The sequence below is a fragment of the Loxodonta africana genome, chromosome 19 (genome assembly GCF_030014295.1).
Source record: "Loxodonta africana isolate mLoxAfr1 chromosome 19, mLoxAfr1.hap2, whole genome shotgun sequence".
In the NCBI taxonomy this organism is placed as follows: Eukaryota; Metazoa; Chordata; class Mammalia; order Proboscidea; family Elephantidae; genus Loxodonta; species Loxodonta africana.
This window is the reverse complement of record NC_087360.1, coordinates 52171144-52190028: the sequence shown is the minus strand read 5'-3', so window position 1 is coordinate 52190028 and position 18885 is coordinate 52171144. Positions and strand designations below refer to the sequence as shown.

At 44.8% G+C, this 18885-nt stretch overlaps 1 protein-coding gene across 8 annotated transcripts in view; it reads right to left on the bottom strand.

Moving 5' to 3' along the window:
- The window catches only part of BIN3 (bridging integrator 3), a 58224-nt gene extending 39715 nt beyond the window's left edge, over positions 1–18509 (bottom strand). For 2 of the 8 annotated variants that reach the window (XM_064272708.1, XM_064272709.1), the window contains exon 1: positions 18383–18464. Coding sequence is in view for 1 of the 8 variants with exons in the window: in XM_010592379.3 (XP_010590681.1) it covers positions 18383–18390 (8 nt within the window). In the remaining 7 variants the exon portion in view is untranslated. The other 6 variants (XM_064272710.1, XM_010592379.3, XM_064272713.1 and 3 more) reach the window with 6 other exon arrangements.
- Between the last annotated feature and the right edge of the window lie 376 nt (positions 18510–18885).

The following is an 18885-nucleotide window of genomic DNA, read 5'->3' as shown; positions in this document are numbered from 1 at the left end:
GTTTTGTTTAGGCTTATAACAGATCTCAATTCCTAGTAAAGTGAATCCCTCCTGATTACATTTCTTTTTCAGATAATTTCTTGGGTATTTTCATTTGTTTTATAATTCAAGATGAATTTCAAAATTATCTGTGTTGTTCCCCCCATGCCCCAATCCCGTAAGGATATTTATTAACGGAAAAGCATTATATGTATAGGTTAAGTTTTGAAAAATCAACATCTTGACAAATATGAGGCTTGCTCATTCAGGGCCATACCATTCCTTTCCATTAATTCAAGTCTTTTTATTATGGCCTTTGGTCTTAACAGTTCTCTTCATATAAGTTTATTTTGCTAAATATTAAGATCCCAAGTAACACGTAAATTTTTCAGCTCTAAAATTTTTTTTTTTATACATGTCTTGTTAGGTGTGCTGCATAAAATTTTATATTTTTGATTATACCATGGATGTGATTCTCTTTTTCATTTTATCTTCCTGATACATGGGAAAACTACTGAGTTTTTAAAATTTACCCTGAATCCAGCCACCATATCTCCATACTTAAACCTATATAGCCCAAGACATTCAACTGGGGTGGCAGGGCTAGGGGGAAGGGGGGAACTAATCAGGCATTTCAGGTAGACAGCCATATCATTTGAAAAGAATAAAATTTACCTTTTCTTTTCCAATATCTATACCCTATTTCTTGACTTCTGTTACAACACCAGCTAGAAATTATAGGAAAAAAAAAAAAAGTTTCCAACTAGTAAGAGTGTTTCAAGCCTGATCTTTCACTATTAAATATGAAGGGACCACTGGTTTCAGTAGTAAGGAAATATCTTTGTGTTCCTAGTTTACCAAAAGATACAAAGATTGGATTTTTGAATTATATCAATGCCTTTGGGCATGCATTTAGACGACCAGTTTGTTCCCCCATGACCTATTACTGTGATGAACTGTGCTAATACATTTCCTCACGTTCAGCCATCCTTTCATTACTGAAGTAAAGTCTGCCCGGTAAAGAGCACGTGTAAATCGACTTTGGTGTGTATATGTCTGATGATGAAATACAAGCACCTCAAGGGCAGGAGCTGATTGTCATACTTCTTTGCAAACCCTGCCAGTACTGTACTGGGGGCAGTGTTATTTTCAACCTCTCACTCAATGTATATGCAATAAATATGTACTAAGGACCTCCTTTGTGCCAAGCATTGTGCTAGGTTCTGGGGCTATCGGGATGAATGAGACAGACACATTCCATGAGCTCATGGCACTTATAGTTTTATGCACGTTAGTAAGCACCAATGAATGAATAAGTACATTGCCCCAAAACCAAACAAAAAACTCGTTGCCATCCAATCAATTCTGATTCACAGCGACCCTACAGAGTAGAACTGCTCCACGGTATTCTGAAGGAGCTGCTGGTAGATTCGAACTGCTGACCTTCTGGTTAGCAGCTGAGCTCTTAACCACTACGCCACCAGGGCTCCACATTGCCCCAAAGGCCCTGTAAAACATTCTGCTCTAATTTAAGATTCCTGAAAAAAGCTACTCTTAAAAAAAAAAAAAATGCCTGTTGCCATCAAGTCGATTCTGACTCATAGTGATCCTATAGGACAGAGTAGAACTGCCCCATAGAGTTTCCAAGGAGTGACTGGTGGATTTGAACTGCTGACCTTTTGGTTAGCAGCCGCAGCACTTAACCACTACGCCGCCAGGGTTAGGCCATATAAAGAATAAAGAAAGGTAATATCATCTTCTTTGGTCTCCCAGTTCTTATCTGACTGAAAGGAAACCCAAAAAGCATACCAGCCACAACTCTCAGTTGGAGTCAAGGGACAGTACACTCAGTGGAGACCAAGAAAACAGAGCTGGCATTTGGCACTGGAAGTCAAGCCGGATGAAATTTTCAGAGTACAGGTCAAGGGAAAATATTTTAAAGCATCTAAACGGTAGTATGAAGGGAGAAGAGACTCCTGGGTTTCTTCAGAGGCTGCCAAATGGTAGATATGCCCCATTCTGCTAGAGAAATAGCCAGAAGAAGGGGGCAGATGCCCTCCTGCCAAGCTCAGAGATTCTCTGCCACTGAAACAGCATCCTTGCAGGAAACAGTGAAAGGCGGCAAGGAGGGAAAGCAAGTGGAAAAGAGGAGAACAACTAGGACCTTCTGCCACTGCCTCCCATTGAATCCACTTCATCCAGGGCTTCAAACCGGTTCTGTTCCATTGAAGCCCCTGCTGATAATCTGCATTTCTAGTAAGTTCCCAGGCAATGCTAATTCTGCTGCTTAGGCATCAATTCTGAGGACCGCCAGTAGGGCAGTGGCTCTCAAGATTTATTATACCTAAGAATCACTCGGGCATCTTGTTAAAATGTAGATTCTGATTCAGTATTTCTAGGGTGGAAATGCAAATTCTCAGCAGGGGAACAAACCAGTTCAAAGCCCTGATTTCATCCCTGTGGTTCTATTCTCCTGCTGGAAAACAGGGACTTCCTCATAAGAAACAGCTGCTTTGGAAAGTGTGTGGCAAGAGTGACAGCATCGAAGCATCTCCAAGAGCAGTGGCTGCCCTGGCACAGCTGGAGCACTTGGGGCCCAAGGTCGGCAGTCCTCCAGAGCATGGGGAGGCTCACTGTGCTCCAGGATTTTTGTTCCTCCTCTTCCTCACAGCTTTCCTCGGGGTTCTCCCCTTGGAATTGTGTGGGTAAGCAGAAGTCCAGAGAGAGGACAGGGCTTGCTCCCTGAGAATCTCTGAGTTCTGGAAGGAATTAAGAGGGCTCTGAGCTCCCTGCCTCTGGAGTAGAACTCCTTACTCCATTCTGCATGCCACTCCATAAATATGAGCACCAAAGGGCAGAAGAAGGGGTATTTTGGTCTCAGCAACAAAATGGAGAAAACATTTCTCTCAACCCTACCCTTCTCCAACCTTCAACATGCCCCACCTCAAAAAAAAAAAAAAAAAAAGTTCTATGTGTACAGAGGGAAAGGGGGAAAAAAGATTCTATTTTCTTTCACAATAAAGAAAAGTCAACAGGATGTTCTCCAAAGCTACAAATACACTTTTTCAAACAGTAAATATCTCTATTAGCAGCATGATGCCAGTTGGCTAATTCTGTCTGTCTCAGTAAAACCTTTCCAAAAAAACTCCTGCTCTTGTATAATGCCTACTTACAAAAACAGCTCCTTTGCATTTTCCATTTGCTAGGTTTCTCAATATTTGTTTCCCCACCCCCTCCACTGCAGAGGCAGAGATCAGAGGCAGGCCCAGATGGCATGGGGTGGGGATCCCCTGGTCACCCTAGTGGATTCCTCTGTCCCTGCTTTCCTGGGAGAGTCTCCACTTCCATTACCAAGAAGGGTATAAAGAAGCTAAAACCTAAGGATTTGGCCTCTGGAATTTGTTTTTACTAAACATGAATGAGCCAAGGCCTGACTCGGGGGTGGACAGAACCCTGAAACGATTTTTCACAGAGAAATGAGTGACTCAGTCTACCCACCCTTCATCTTTCTGATACCCTAGCTGGGCAAGAGATCCACTTCGAACTGTTAGCCAGTTTTGGGGGAAAGACATGAGGGAGGGGGTAGTGAAGGGAAGGCTGAGCAAAGAGTAGGAGGCAGCTGATAGTGGCTGAAATCCTGCCTCCCCGGGGAGTGGTATGGGCCTGAGTCACTGTCTGGGCAAGAGCAGGAAGGTGGGCGAAAGGCAGCAGCTTCTGCGGGCTGAAAGGGCGAGCCCTCCTCCCCCACCCCCATCCTTCTGTTACTTTATCCTCCGGCTCACTGCCTTTTCTGGTCTGAGGCCCCACCAAGGATACCACCACCCTAACAATCGGAGAGAAAACAGAGGGCCAGGGCAGGGCAGGGCTTACTGAGGGTCATCTGACTCTGGGAGAGCAGCTGCTTGTTCGATGCTATCCTCTTTAAGAAGGGCCAGCTGGTCACAATGCCAAAGGGCCAAGGAAAGTTCAGCTTGAGCAAGGACATGAGAGATGCCATCAGAAGGGAAATGAATTGAGCTGTAAATTATCCATTTCCAGTGGCTATGACCACAGCCTCTCTGGCCCCAGCTCAGTTTGTCCCCTAAATTAGCCAGATCCAAAACCAGAGCACATAGAACACCACCCCGATTTGCCACCAGTCCAAGGAAGTATGTGTGTATTTAAAAATACAAGGCATGACTCTGTGACTTGGCTGATTTGTTACTTGGACCAGAACAATCATCCGGTTCAGCTGTGCTCCCTCATTCCCCACTGCTCCCCAGGCTGATCTCTGAAAAGCAAAGAGAATAACCACAGAACGTCAAGCCACGTGGGATCTGGAGATCATCTAATTAAAGCTACCATTTATTGAACACCTACTATTGCCAGTTTCTGTGCTGAGTGCTTCAGAAACATCAGATCGTTCAACGTGGTTCACGACTGTATTTTACAGAAGAGACAGTGCACGGGTTAAGGGTATGGACTCTGGAGCCAGACTGTTTGAATTCAAGTCCTGCCTCAGCCAATCACCAGCTGTGGAACTTTTGGCAAGTGACTTCTTGTGTCTCAGTTTCCTCATCTCTAAAATAGTATAATAATGTACATATCTCAGAGAGCTGCTGTGAATATTAAACGAGTTTAATACTTAAGACCATTCCTGGCATATAGTAAGGTTGTTAGTTAGGTGCCATTGAGTTGGTTCTGACTCCCAGTGACCCTATGTACCACAGAACGAAACACTGCCCAGTCCTGAGCCATCCTCACAACTGTTGTTATGCTTGAGCCCACTGTTGCAGCCACTGTGTCAATTCACCTTGTTGAGGGTCTTCCTCTTTTCCGCTGACCCTGTACTCTGCCAAGCATGATGTCCTTCTCCAGGGACTGATCCCTCCTGACCACATGTCCAAAGTATGTAAGACACAGTCTCGCCATCCTTGCTTCTAAGGAGCATTCTGGTTGTACTTCTTCTAAGACAGACCTGTTCATTCTTTTGGCAGTCTATGGTATATTCAATATTCTTCGCCAACAACACAATTCAAATGCATCAATTCTTCTTCGGTCTTCCTTATTTGTTGTCCAGCTTTCACACGCACACGGTGCGATTGAAAATATACTAAGCAGGCTCTAGGTGTTGGTTGTGAAGATGGTGGTGGTGGTATTGTGATAATGATGATAAAATTGAGGCCCAGAAGGGGTGACTTGCACAAAGTTACACAAAGATGAGTGGAAAATCCAGGACCAAAGCCCAGTTATCCAAGACTCCCAGCACAGTGCTCTTTCTACTATCGCCCAAAGAATGGACACCTTAAATTATTTTTTTCTATTTTGGGGCAAGCAGCAGTCCCATCCCATCCCATAACACATTATTACCAAGCCCAAGTTCCTAAGTTTGCTTAAAACTAAGTGTGGCTTCCTCCTAGTTTTTTGTGACAGAAGTCTGAAGGTTGATGGATAAAGATCAAGAAAAGAGAGGACAGAAGGTAATTCAAGAAGGCACTTTAGCCTCCTTAGGAATTCTTAAGAAACTCCTAGTATTCGACAGACAAGCTATCATCTATTCTCATTCTAATCTGTAAGACAGGAAGGGGCAGAAAATTAGTTTTCCCGTTTTATAAAAGAGAAACATAAGGTATTCTGAGGTAAAAGGCTTGTCCTGCTTACTCAACAAGCCAGAGAGAAACCTGACTTCCACTCTGATGGGCTATCGGTGGTTTAGACCAAACTCTGAGAAGCACAGACCAGCTGTTTAATTTGAGGCTCTACATCTATTTGGCCCCTAGAAAGCAGGAGGCAGAGGAGTAGAGGGCTGAAATGGAAACTCACTTCCAGGCTCAGCTCCCTAGATCATCCCCACCTATTGGTCACAGGAGGCAATAATTCTCTTGCTATGAAGAGAACGGTCTGCCCTAGCAATGATGCTGGTCAGGCTTGGTATGACAAAAGTTAAAGAAAAAAAATATTGTGAACACTCAGAATATTATAGAGAATATATAATAAATACTCCTGTACCCACCTAGCCTTCTCAAACTCTAACATGAAGCCCTGCTTGCTTCAGATCTTATTCTTTAAGCAAGAACAACAGTACAGATACTGATGAAGTTCGTTGGGTATCGCACCCTGATTCCCTTTCCTTCCCTCCTTCCTTGTTTCTCTAAAGGTAACTACTATCCTGAATTTAGTATTTATTATTCCCATATTTTTTCTACATATGTTTAAATTCATTAGCAAAACACAGCATTGTTTTACAGGTCTAAACACAGGTACACGTCACTTAATGTCCACAATACACTCTGTGTAATAAGACATTATGTGATTTGGATGCTGAGGATGTCTCAGGTGAACACTCAGGTAGGCCCAGCTATTGCTGGCTTCTCTGTTAAGCCAGCTGCAGAGAAGGTCAGCTCACCCGTGAGCAACTGCCCAGGGAGGGGATGGTGCAGGCCAAGGGGGCTGAGGGCACCCAAGCCAGGCTGGGGCATCTGGGGCACGTATCTTTCAATCAGTGCTTTACAGGACCACAGCCGGCAAAACACAGGGACTAGACCAGCCAAGTCAGGGGACCTGAGGGGGACTGGGGTTGGGAGTTTGGGACTGGGCCTCCATCGCTGCAGACTAGGTGGCTTCCAGGCAGCGTGCCGCAACCGGGCAGACATGGGACCCTGACTTCAAGACTGGGGTCTGACATCCTGGCACTCAGACACCTGTGTGCCCCGGCCCATGGATGTATAAGTGGTCGGCCTTTGCCCAGATGGATGTTAAGTGACACATACCTGTATTACGATACTAAATGCATCATTTTGAAACTAGCTTTTTACATTCAACACTGTTTCTGAAATTTATCCATGTTGAAATACATTGTACTACTTCATTTTAACCACTACATAATATTCCATTGATATGACAATTTACTTACCCATTTTCCAGATGGACATCTACAATGATGTAATTAACATTCTTGTACCTATCTCCTGTTGCACAGGCACAAGAGTTTCTCTGGCTTACAGTGTAGGCAGGCACATCTTCAAATATATTAAGGAGTCCAGAATCTCCAGTGTGGGTTTCCAATGTACACTCCCACCAGCAGTATACAGAGCTCCCATTACTCCTCATTCTCAGATGCTTGGTATCATTAAGACTTTAAGGTTTTTGCCAGTTTGATGGCTACGAAATGGCAGCTCATTTTTGGTTCAATTGGCTTTCCCTGGATTACTAATAAGACTGAACGTCTTCTCATAATTTTTTGTCCATGTAAAAAAAAAAAATGGCACCAACTATAGTAGCGTCAGAACTCCTCGTCTAACCTCACAAGGAGAAGGAGAGAGAATCGTCATCAGCACCAACAGGCCAAGGCTGACTGCTGTGAGGTGTAGGTCAAACATACCTCCACCCTCTAACCTTTTTACCAATTCCTATACCAGCCATCTCTCCCATGGGACTCTCTCTACTCCTCTGCTGGATTTGACAATTTGTTGCAGTGGCCACACAGAACTCACAATGGTACTCACAACTAGGGGTTTATTAGGGGAGTAACGGGTTACCATTCAGAATCAGGAATGATTCAGGATACAGTTCGTTGATCAAGACAGCCTTGTCTCAACTGTGCCCGCAGGTATGCCACTCTCTGGTCCTTGGCCTCTCAGCCTAGCTTCTGCCCTGCTTGGGCAAGTGTTAGCTCTTTAGCTCTGCCAAAAGTGCTTGGAGGCACCCCACTCTGCCAGGAAGCCTCTTGCCCAAAGGTGCAGAGCTCTCTTGCTCTACGGGTCAGCAAGCCTAGCTCTGCCAACAAGTGCTGGGAGGCATCCCACTCCACCAGGAAGCCTCCTTTCTGAAGGCGCTCAGCTCTCTCACTCTGCGGGTCGACACACTGACTGTAACCACCTTGCCACTTGGGCCAGGAAGCCCACTGGGGCATCTCACACTAGTCTCCTGGTTCTGCTGCTGCTATTTCCCTGCTGCCACTTCTCGCCGTCTTGCCCCGTCTCGTGTTAAGGCTCTCTGCCTCTGTCTCCTGGGTCTAGGAGGTTCGCAGCACAGGGGCTCTGGGTCCAAAGGACAATGCTCTGCTCCTGTCTCTTCTTGGTGGTAGTGAGGATCCCCCTTTCTGCCTCCGGGATGGCTCATTTTAAGCCTAGTGGGATGGCAAAACTGACCAGTCCTCTTGTTAGGGTTCCATACACCTTACTTGCATGGTCCTGCCCCTATAAGGATGCCATGCACCTTATCTGTATTATTAATAAGCTGTTCAATCCCCTTGGTGGGCCATGAGGACCTTATTTGCATAGTCCTACCCAATCTTTTCTTGGGAGTTACAAGACCACGGCTAGGAAGGCCATATAAAAGTGATCCATCCACAGTAGCCCACCCCCTGAATTTTCTAGCCATGGTTCTTTTTATACTTGGAGGATAACTTTACCCTCCCAATCATTTAACCAGTCCAAAACAGTCATTAACAGTCCTTCAGTAGGGCTGAGTCCTCAGGGTGAGGTTACTCAGGTATCAGCCACTCAGTTCTGCCGCAGGTATCCATCCAATCTGGTCAGTTTCTCCAAAAGTCATCTTGGCTTCACCCTCTCTGATGTCTGATAAAATTTAACTGAGAGAAGATTATTCCCTTGCTCTGAGCCTCATGAGTTATCAGAATAGCAAAACCTTTAAGGGGTTTTAGGTTCAGCTACTGTATCCTAGTCCAGCAGTGCCTTCCCCTTAGTCCACTCTTTCAGTTATTGCTTTTACAATTACAGTTTTTACAATCACAATTAACCCTACTAACAGTCAACACTCACAACTGAATCAAATAATCCTATCAGCATCTTCTCCCATTCTCTCTTCCCCAGACCTATCAGGAAAGAGGGATCTATTCGGTGGAGATCCTCCCTTCTCCTCCCTCAGTTTGAGTGTAAACACCCATGAAAGCGTTTAAGCTGGGCACTTTGTGCCTTTATCTCTCCCTGTTTTAGATAGCCAATGCTTAAATTGCTCATCCCTATCAAACCAGTACTCTGAGGAGACAAGCATGGGCCTTGGTCTTGAAGAATCTTCTGTTCTGGTTGGAACTTTGAGCATCTGCATCCATAAACAAAGTCCAGTTCAGAGCAGGCCACCAAATTGCAGCAACTTACACCAGCTCATGGTGTCAAACATTCCTCTCTCTCTCTCTCTCCATTCGGTAGGGTTCTGGTCAGCTCATCCCTAGCCCCCGTGGGCTAGGTCAATGGGTACCAGCCATAGACTCAGGAGTCCGTATCAGGGCTTTGAACAAGTTCTTCCTGGCTAAGTCATGTCTGAAGAAGTGACACCAGAACAGACCTGAATTTTTAAAGTTTGGGTGAATTGGAACAATAATGGGTGTGGGGAAAATTACAGGTTGAAGCCCTGCTAGAAACTTAATCTCCCTCTTTGGAAAACAAGGGTGGCGTATGTGTTGCATAGCAACTAAGTCTCCCGTCTGCTGGATCTTGAGCAGAGTTGGAAACGGTAGTGCCTCACTCAAAGATGGTGGCCTACCGAGCCTCTGTGAACATGTGTCGCTCCCCACAGTCCTGCTAATCCAGTCTCACCCACTGGGCTCCTGAAAGGGCTTACTACGCCTCCTTCGAGTCTCCCACTCCAGGGCTTCAAGTGGTAATTCTCCCTGTTCTAGTTATCGTTCCAGTTAATACAAATTGTAAAAATTCAGGTCACTTCCTTGGCCATGACAGAACTGGTTCAAACTGGTTCAAAGCCCTGGTCCACATACTTCCTTGAACTTTAGACCAACCAGCCCCTTTTCTTTCTCTCTTGCATCTCTAGCTCCCATGGGCTAAGTCAAAGGGCACCAGCCATAGGCTCAGGAGTCCACACAACTCCCTGTACTTCCAACCAGCCAGCCCCTTCTCTCTCTCATTCCTAGTCCCAGTGGGCTAGGTCAAGAGGTACCAACTGAACATATCCAAACTCAGGGCATCTCTTCATTGCTACACCTCCTCCACTTCCCCTCATCTTGTGGCCCCAGGTGGTCTCCTTAAGCATGCATACAAGGCTGTCTATTCACTGGCTCTCTTTAACTTTCAGTCCTGGAAGGGGGGTTCTTTTGATGGACGTTGACTTTTCCTGCCTCGATGCATCCAACAGCAAGCTGCTTGCTTGAAATTCAAAAGGAAAAGTAAGTTTTTTTCTCTGCTGCATGTCCTTTCAAATGGAAATTTCCTGAATCCAAAGGTTCTGAGTGGGGCTCAGGTTTTTTACCTTAACCCCCAATACTCTATACACAGGGCTACTGCATTCAAACCAACAGTCTGTGTTTCCTTCAGCCAAACTCCAGTTCCCCTTTTAGCATATCTAATCAAGTACTGGCTGAAGGTGAAGTTACCCGATCCCTGTTACCTACAATACCCAACATTCATTTCCACCATACACTTAGGTCTGTTTTACAACACTAGGTAGGAGAAACATTCAATATCCATAGTACATTCAAATAAATACACGTAACCCTTTTAAAAACATTCCAGTTTCATCTTCTCTACACCTTGACTACTTTCCCATTCATAGGCATATGGCCTTTGGACTCTGGCTGAGTGGAATCAGAAGACCCTGGCCCCCTACCAATCATCTTGTTTAACCAGCCTGGTTTTTGCCCCAAGTCATTCCAGATGCAGATTTTCTCCCCTCAGCTGCAACATAACATCTCTTAATTTCTTTTCAGCCATTACAGGTAACAACAACCAAAGTAACCATCTAAGGATCATAAGTTTCACTTCCCATGCCCCTTCATTCCTTCTCTTCCTAAGCCTCATGTTTCCATGAGTCCAGAGCCAATGTAACAAATCCCACTTCTGACACCAACTAAATGAATATTTCTTTTATAAGGATCAACACAAAGCTGGTTCCTATGAGGTGGAGGTCAGATATACCGCCACCCTCCAAACTTTTTACCAATTGCTACACCAGCTGTCTCTCCCAAGGTACTCTACTCCTCTGCTGGGTTCAACAATTCACTGTGATGGCCACACAGAACTTACAGACCATACTCATGATTATGGGTTTATCAGGAAAGTAACAGGTTACCATTCAGAATCAGGAACAACTCAGGATACAATGCTTCAGTTAAGATAGCCTCTTCTCAGCCCTGCCTGCAGCTAGGCCTCTCAGTCTCTTGGCCTGGTCCTCTTCCCTGCTAGAGCAAATGTTACAAAGCTCTTTAGCTCTGCCAATAAGTGTCTGGGGGCTCCCCACTCTGCCTGGAAGCCTCCTGCCCAAAGGTGCTCAGGTCTCTCACTCCATGGGTCAACAAACCTAGCTCTGCCAACAATTGTCCAGAGGCACCTCACTTCACCAGGAAGCCTCCTGCCCAAAGGCTCTCAGCTCTCTCACTCCATGGGTTGGCACATTCACTGCAATCACCTTGCTCCATGGGCAAGGGACCCCACCGTGCCATCTCATGCCGGTCTCCTGTTTCTGCTGCCACTGCTTCTCGCCATCTCTGGTGTTACAGCTCTCTGTTTCTGTCTCCTGGTAAAGGAGGTTCTCAGCGTAGGGACCCCAGGTCCTAAGGATGCACTCCGTTCCTGTCTCTTCTTCTTGGTGGTAGTGAGGTTCCCCCTTTTTGCCTCTGGGATGGCTCATTTTAAGTCTAGTGGATGGCAAAACTGACCAGTCCTCTTGTTACAGTTCCATATACCTTATTTGCATGGTCTTGCCCCCACAAGGGTACCATGCACCTTTTGTGTATAATTAGCAAGCTGTCCAATCCCCTTGGTGGGTCATAAGCACCTTATTTTCACAGTTTCACCCAATCTTTGGTAAGAGTTGTAAGACCATGGCTAGAAAAGCCATATAAATGCAACACCACGGTCCATTTGGGTTTTCTTTCCTGTGAAGTAATCAACAGTTTTCAGATATATGGAATAACTTCTCTTAAAGAATATGGCCAGTGTTCTTCACAGCTGCCTCTTATGTATTTCTAATTTGTTAAATAAGAGTTAAAATTAATTAATTAGAAACAATCAAATAAACAACCCTATCTTTAGCTGGCTGAGGTCTGAGGTGATAGTTTACAGTCTGAATTTTTGTAACAAACTCCTGGGTAAGTGTTTTTCCAATTAGGTTCATGTAGGATGTCTATCACCCATTGTTCATCTAAACCGCTACACAGCACTCTATTACATACATATATCAAAATTAGTCATGAAATCAATTGAGGCAAGTTATTCTTTAAAAAATGAAATAGAACATAATAGAAAATATTAGAGTGATGAGAGTGTACCACACATATACTGCATGAAACTTAGTTCAAGTATAATTGTGTATAGGTGCACATATGTGCATATGAGTTGTAATGTCAAAGGTATTTCTGTGTGTTATGGTTAAAAATTTTTGAAAGCCACTGTCCAACTTTATCTCCCTGGCTCCATTCTTTCTCTTTTCTCATCTATCCTGCAGACCACTGCCAAATTAATTGGACTAAATCATTGCTTTTGCCATTGCCACTTCTCTGCTCAAAAACCTTCAATTTTCAAAAACCTAGGCTCAATTTCAATTCCTCAGCACGGTACTGAAAGCACTATACAATGTGGCCCCAAACTAAAGTGTCATTTCTCATCAACAAACCCTCTACCCAAATCACTTTTACAAAATCCAAACTAGCCTCCTGACTGTCCACTTCAAGTGTTCTTTATGGATTCTGTCTCCATGCACCTTTTCCAATGCCATTCTTCTAACCTGGATCCCTCTCATTCTCCACTGAAAAACTGCATACTTGCTAGGTCGAGGTTCAGTTACAGTTACATCCACTTGAAGTCTTTCTTGGTGATGCCACTGCTGACACTTAATGATCTATTGTCCCTCCTTTGAATTCCTGGCACCTTTCACATGCTGGCTAAAGAAAGAGATCAAATCTTACAACCTTTTGAATGTTCCCCCACATTTAGCACAGACCCTAAATATTCAATAAGCATTAAACCAACGAATATTTATTAAGCATTGCCTATGTGCAACACACTATATACTAAGCCCTATTTGATGGATTAAAGAGCCCTGGTGGTACAATGGTTAAGTGCTTGGCTGCTAACAGAAAGGTTGGCAGTTCAAATCTACCTAGTGGCTCTGCAGAAGAAAGACCTGGCAATCTGCTTCTGTAAAGATTACAGCCTAGAAAACTCTATAGGGCATTTGTACTCTGTTACACGGGGTTGCTGTGGGTCAGAATCAACCTGTTGTCACCCAACAATATTTGACGGAGTAGCCGTCAAAACAATGGGCTTGGGAAAACAACCATAATAGCTTAGTTGTCAACTCTAAAAACTACGTCAACAGATTTACTTAAAGAGTAATACATAAGAAAACACTTTGTCTAAGGAATGGTGAGACTCCAAGATACGTGACTCTTTCTAATTGCTCCAAAATCTGGAAAAGTCCCTTCCCCTCTCACAACAAAAAGATGAAATGGGTGTGAGATATATGACATTTGCTGTCCAAAGCAACATCGTATACAAAATCTTATAGACTCCTCACAGGGTCTCTGTATTCTAGACATCACCATGCTCTCTACAGATGAGGGAAAGGCTTGGAGGACCCATAGTAAGAAGAAACTAAGATGGTTACAGAATACCTAGAGGTCTACAGGACAAAAGGACTTCCTACGTCATTTCATATGTGACCCGTTGCCTGTTACCATCAAGTCGATTCTGACTCATAGTGACACTATCTGACAGAGTAGAACTGCCCCACAGCGTTTCCGAGGAGTGCCTGGTGGATTCTAACTGCTGACCTTTTGGATAACAGCCATAACTGTTAACCACTACACTACGAGAGCTTCCTCATATGTGACAATATCCTATAATTCAATATCAACCTGGCAGATACATCCTAGCCAAGTGGAAAGCTTTCCTTTGGAATCACAATCAGTTTGGGAATGGTCTTCCACTTTTCCAACGTTCCTGTTCAAGTGGAGAGAATACTCAGGAGGCACAGGTTTTAGTTCCAGTTCTTCCAGTTACTAGCTGAGTGAATTCTATTAAGTTGTCAAAGGGGGATAATGAGATCTGCACTGTGTACTTCAAAGGTTAGATGTAAGGATGAAATTAGATAATGGATGGGAAAGTAATTTGAAAAGCAAAAAGCACTATATAAATGTAAGATAGCAATGGTAATAACGGGGAGAAAAGACGCTACTGAGAAGATGTCAGAAAACTGAATGGATAGTTGTATCTGATCTAGTAGTTTACCTTCCTTTCTTTATATTCCATTTATTTCACTCAATAATTACCTATTAGGTACCGACCACGTGCAAGATAGTATGTGTACACAAAGATGGAGAGGTTGTAGATCCTGTTCTCCAGGAGTTTAAGTGGGAGAGAGGGACACACTTGCAATAGCAGAATGTGGAGGCACTGAAGGGAAGTACTATGGAAGTACAGAATAAATACACCAAAGCAGTTTGATGGTGGGGAGAATGGAGAAGGGAAGGGAGGATTAAAATTAGAGAAGGCCTCAGGGAGGCTCGGATGCTACTTCTGTCAGTCAATTTTAACAACAGCACTCTTAGAGGCTATTCATTTCAGGAAGTGGCTTGTAAGCTTTGCATTTTTATCTTAAAAATTTTCCTGAACTGAGGCAAGTCAGTAACAGGAAAAAAGTCCTCACTCATACATTCAATAAACATTTACCAATGGCCAGGAACAGTGCTGGGGGTGCAGTGATGACCAAGAGACAGTCCCTATATTCAGCAACTCAGAGACAACTAGTGGGGTTACTGACAAGTAAAGCGATAATTCGAGTACAGATGCTAATGGGGGTCAGAGGGGGGGCACCCAACCCAGTTGGCAGGGTATGGGGGGGCAGTTCAGGGAGGACCCTCAAGAGAGGTGAATATCTGATCCAACTGCTTCAGGGTGAGCAGAAGCTGGGCTGGTAAGTGGGTTTGGGAGTAATGGAAAAGCATTTCAGACAGTGGGAACACTATACACAAAGACGACCAGGGAAAGCTTGGAGAATTGCCACATGGAAGTAAAGGGAAACAGCCAGATCCAGAAGGACCTTATAAGCCAGAGTAAAGCCATAAACTTTACCCTGAAGATGATTAGGTGTGCATATAGGTTGAGAACAGAGAGAGAGGAAAAAAAAAAAAAAAAGATCGACCCAGAGAAATACCAATATTTCAGATGCAGGCAGAGGCAGAAGAGCCCAGTCTGTTGTGTCTTTTCACAACAGACACCCAGTGCCAGCTGGGATTATGCATTCCATTTTATATATGGAGAACGTGATCACTGTAATTCAATCAGAACCTGAACTCAGCACTCTAAACTCCTAGTCAAACTTATCTGCACTGCCTCTAATTTGCTTTGTTCTGAGTCAAACTACTGGATCCCTAGATAAAGGAGCTTTCCTCCAATGTACCTTTTTTCCTCATTATAAGCCTAAAATCAAGGTCCCCAGGTAGTGCAAACAGTTTGCATTAGACCAGTAACCTAAAGGTTGGCAGTTCGAACACACCCGGTGGTGTGTGGAAGAAAGCCCCAATGATCTGCTTCTGTAAAGACTGCAGCCAAGAGAACCACATGGAGCGGTTCCACTCTGTAATACATGGGGTTGCCACGAGTCAGAATCGACTCAATCACAATGGGTTTGGCTTTTTGTTGTTGTTGTTGTTGTTTAAGCCTGAAATCATCAGGTGTGTGGTTCTAGGGAAGGCTACAATACTTGGAGACAGCTAAACCAGATTAAGGTCACTCTTCTTAATTCTATTTAATTCCATAGTATGATAAGGACACATACACACAACACACACAGAGAGAGAAACACTTGGATTAGGGTCAAGAAGTGAATCAATGATCTAAAATGTGACTATCAAATGCCTTCTTCTCAGTAGGGCTGACCACTGAGCTACCTTGCTGAACAAAAATGGAAGGATAGTAGATGTCTGGATAGGTAGATAGAGCAGGAGGGCAGCATGCATCCACTAAATAAACAGGGGGTGGGTGGGCTGCCCGCACAGAGGAAGCAAAGAACAAAGACCTCTCACTCTTCATGCAAAGTCCACAGTGTGCAAAGGGCATCAATATTGGACATTTCTCAGTGTGACATTTTGAAAGCCCAGCATAGCCCAGAACAATGGTTACCCTCTGGGAACTATGGGCTATATTCAGTGATAGCTGGCATATCCCATGTGCTTGGTGAACCTGACCTTGGGCATCAGCCTCCCATGATGGCTCTACGTCACTCTGGTCTCTTCCCCCACTGAGAATTCCAATCTTAAATGAATGGATGGATTCATTCTGGGAGCAGGAAAACCACTCTGGGAGTGAATCAGAAGGACCCAGCTCTGGTCCCTTTGCCAGCCATTGAGCCAGGAACTGAGTGCAATTGTGTGCCAAGGCGCCGGTGCTGTTCCTCTGTCAGGGAGAGAGGGTCAGGGTCCACGCAACAGATGACGTAGAAGCCCTCTTAGGAGGAAGAGAAAGGAATCTCAGCTTTGAGGGGACAAAGCCACCCTTTTGGTTGTGACCCTCAGTCCAAGAAGATGCCAAGATGTGCAGTGTACTGGTAAATTAGTTCTACTGGATGAAAATCTCAGTTCCTGCTGTACAGTCAGTAGTCAATTTCAACTGTCTCCACCCTGTTAGACTTTAGGAAATGGGCTAATAGTTTTTCAGAAAAGAAACTTTCTGCAACGCAGGTGAAAACTTGCCTCAGATCACCCAGAGAACCATTTACCTTTAGTGGTCTCTGCTCCATCTTCTCCCAATTTGTGCTGATTTTTAAAAACTGTAAATGGCAATCTAAGCACTAGAACGTATCTGTACTTTCTGCTTTTTTACTTTGAAAAAATCAGGCAAGAGAACTGCAGGGATTCAAGATGTAGCAGGCAAGAGTATATCTACACTGTAAGGTTGGAGAACCAGACTGACACTTTAAAGAAGCAATTCCTCTAGGAGATGGAACTGAAGAACTGCCACTTTGTCCATCACTAACTAGGTTGTAACAAGATGGGAAAGTTAGCTTTTTAAGGCTCCAGCCCCCATCAGCCTCCTAGAGCAAAATGTGGAGGGAAAGGAGCAGCTCCTCCCGGGGCTTATTAGGACATGGCTCCAGGCTTCCCTCCACGTGCTGGCACTGACTGTCTGACATTTGTCTATCAATCTTAGTCTGAGAAGCAAGGGAGGGGAGCAGAAATAGTTTAAATTTTACTTTAGAGAGCTGGCCTTGACACTGACTGACACATCAGCTGGTTGTGGCCAGAGCTTATTCTCCACTGATCACCAAATGTTAGCCTGCAAAAGCCTTCCTCCAGGATATTCTACTATCTTCACTCATTCTCAAGTAACTATTGTATATTTACTTTGTGTAAAGAATCAGGCTAGCCTCTGAGGACAAGGAGGCAAACATGGTTCCTACATTAATGGAACTAAGATTCTAAAAGGGTTGATTCATCTCGTACATCTCTGGGGATCAATGTATTCATACAAGCATATTGTAGTTAGATCCCCTGAGATCTGGTGCTGTGGCTATGCTATGTCAGTGCTTGGGCCTGAGGCAACGTTCTTCGCATGGCTGGCCCAAGGAAGCCCCAGAGAGCAGGCAAGCCATGGTTGTACCTCCTTTGAACAGTAATAATTCAGAGCAACATATAGGGATTACCTTTTGGACAACTTGAGTCATAAAATAAACTAACCATTAGACATTATCAAATGTCTATTATGTGCTAAGTATGAAATAGTTCTGCAACAACGTAGCTGTCAGCTCTAGAGTTGTGACTACTACGCTGAGACTCCCTTGCTTCTTTGCTCCTGACATGATAGCTCCCATAATGTTTAAGCTTAACTATGTCTATTTTGGAGGGAGAGAGGTAGGTAATGGTCCCAGAAATGATTCAAAATAGTTCAATCTCACGGGGGAGGGGGGGTGGGCGGGATCGGTAATCCTGGCTCCTCCCAAAAGAGAAGCAAGTTTTCTCTGTCTTGTGAAGGCTGTTAAGTGGTGGAAAGGCTGATAATCTGAAAGGGCATGGGTTTTGGTCAGTGAACGGGTCTCTGACGGCCCTATTGCCACAGCTCTGAGGCTGATGGGAGTGGCGGAGAGATAAGCAAAGGGGAGAAGGAAAAGACATTTACTCTACCCCAAAGGATACTTAAGAGAGGAGGGACCACGGAAGTCCCTTACTCCAAGGAGCTGGAAGAAGACGGGGCCAGCTTCTTGGAACAGGAGGAGTCAGGAAACAGAAGTCTGATGCGGGATTCCAGGATATGGAGGCTTCGGGTGAGCACCCGGAGGAAGGCCCCTTGAACGACTAACTACCCTAGAGCCGGGGCCAGTCGGGCCTTGGTCTAGGGCGGAGGGTCCGTGCAAGAAGAGCAGACGCCGGCGGGCAATGGGACTCAACTGACGCTGGGACAAGGCGCATCGCGAGTCTGGGGCTCCAGCACCCCCTTGCCTCCTGGACCTCACTCACCAGCTCATGGTCCCGAAGCTGGCCCTGCGAAGGCCGAAGCGCCGGCCACCGGGGTCCTCAGCCGCAACTCAGTTCTCTGGGATCACTTCCGGATTCAGCCAGTCTCCAGGAAGTGACGTTAACTTGCCCCCTCTGCCCGGAAGAGGCCCTAAAGGGGCGGGGCCCGGCGCGTTAACCGTTTGCTTCCCGAGGTATTTCTTTTGCGGGTGACCTTCATACTTTGACCTAGGGGTTAGAGACGCTCCTGTGGGAGAGGGATGAAGACATCTGGGCCCATTTTCTGCCTTAAACACTGAGTTGTAGAATCTTTTTCTCTGTCCACACGTGCCGCTCAACCTGGTAATTACCTCAGTTTTTCTATCTTTAAAGTGATTTCTACTCAAAAGGCTCTTAACAGTAATTGTCCATAAGGGAAGGAGCACCAGTAATGGGTAAAGGGTGTGAGCGAGACTTACATTCACTGATATACTCTTTTGAATCTTATAAATTTTGTAACATGTACA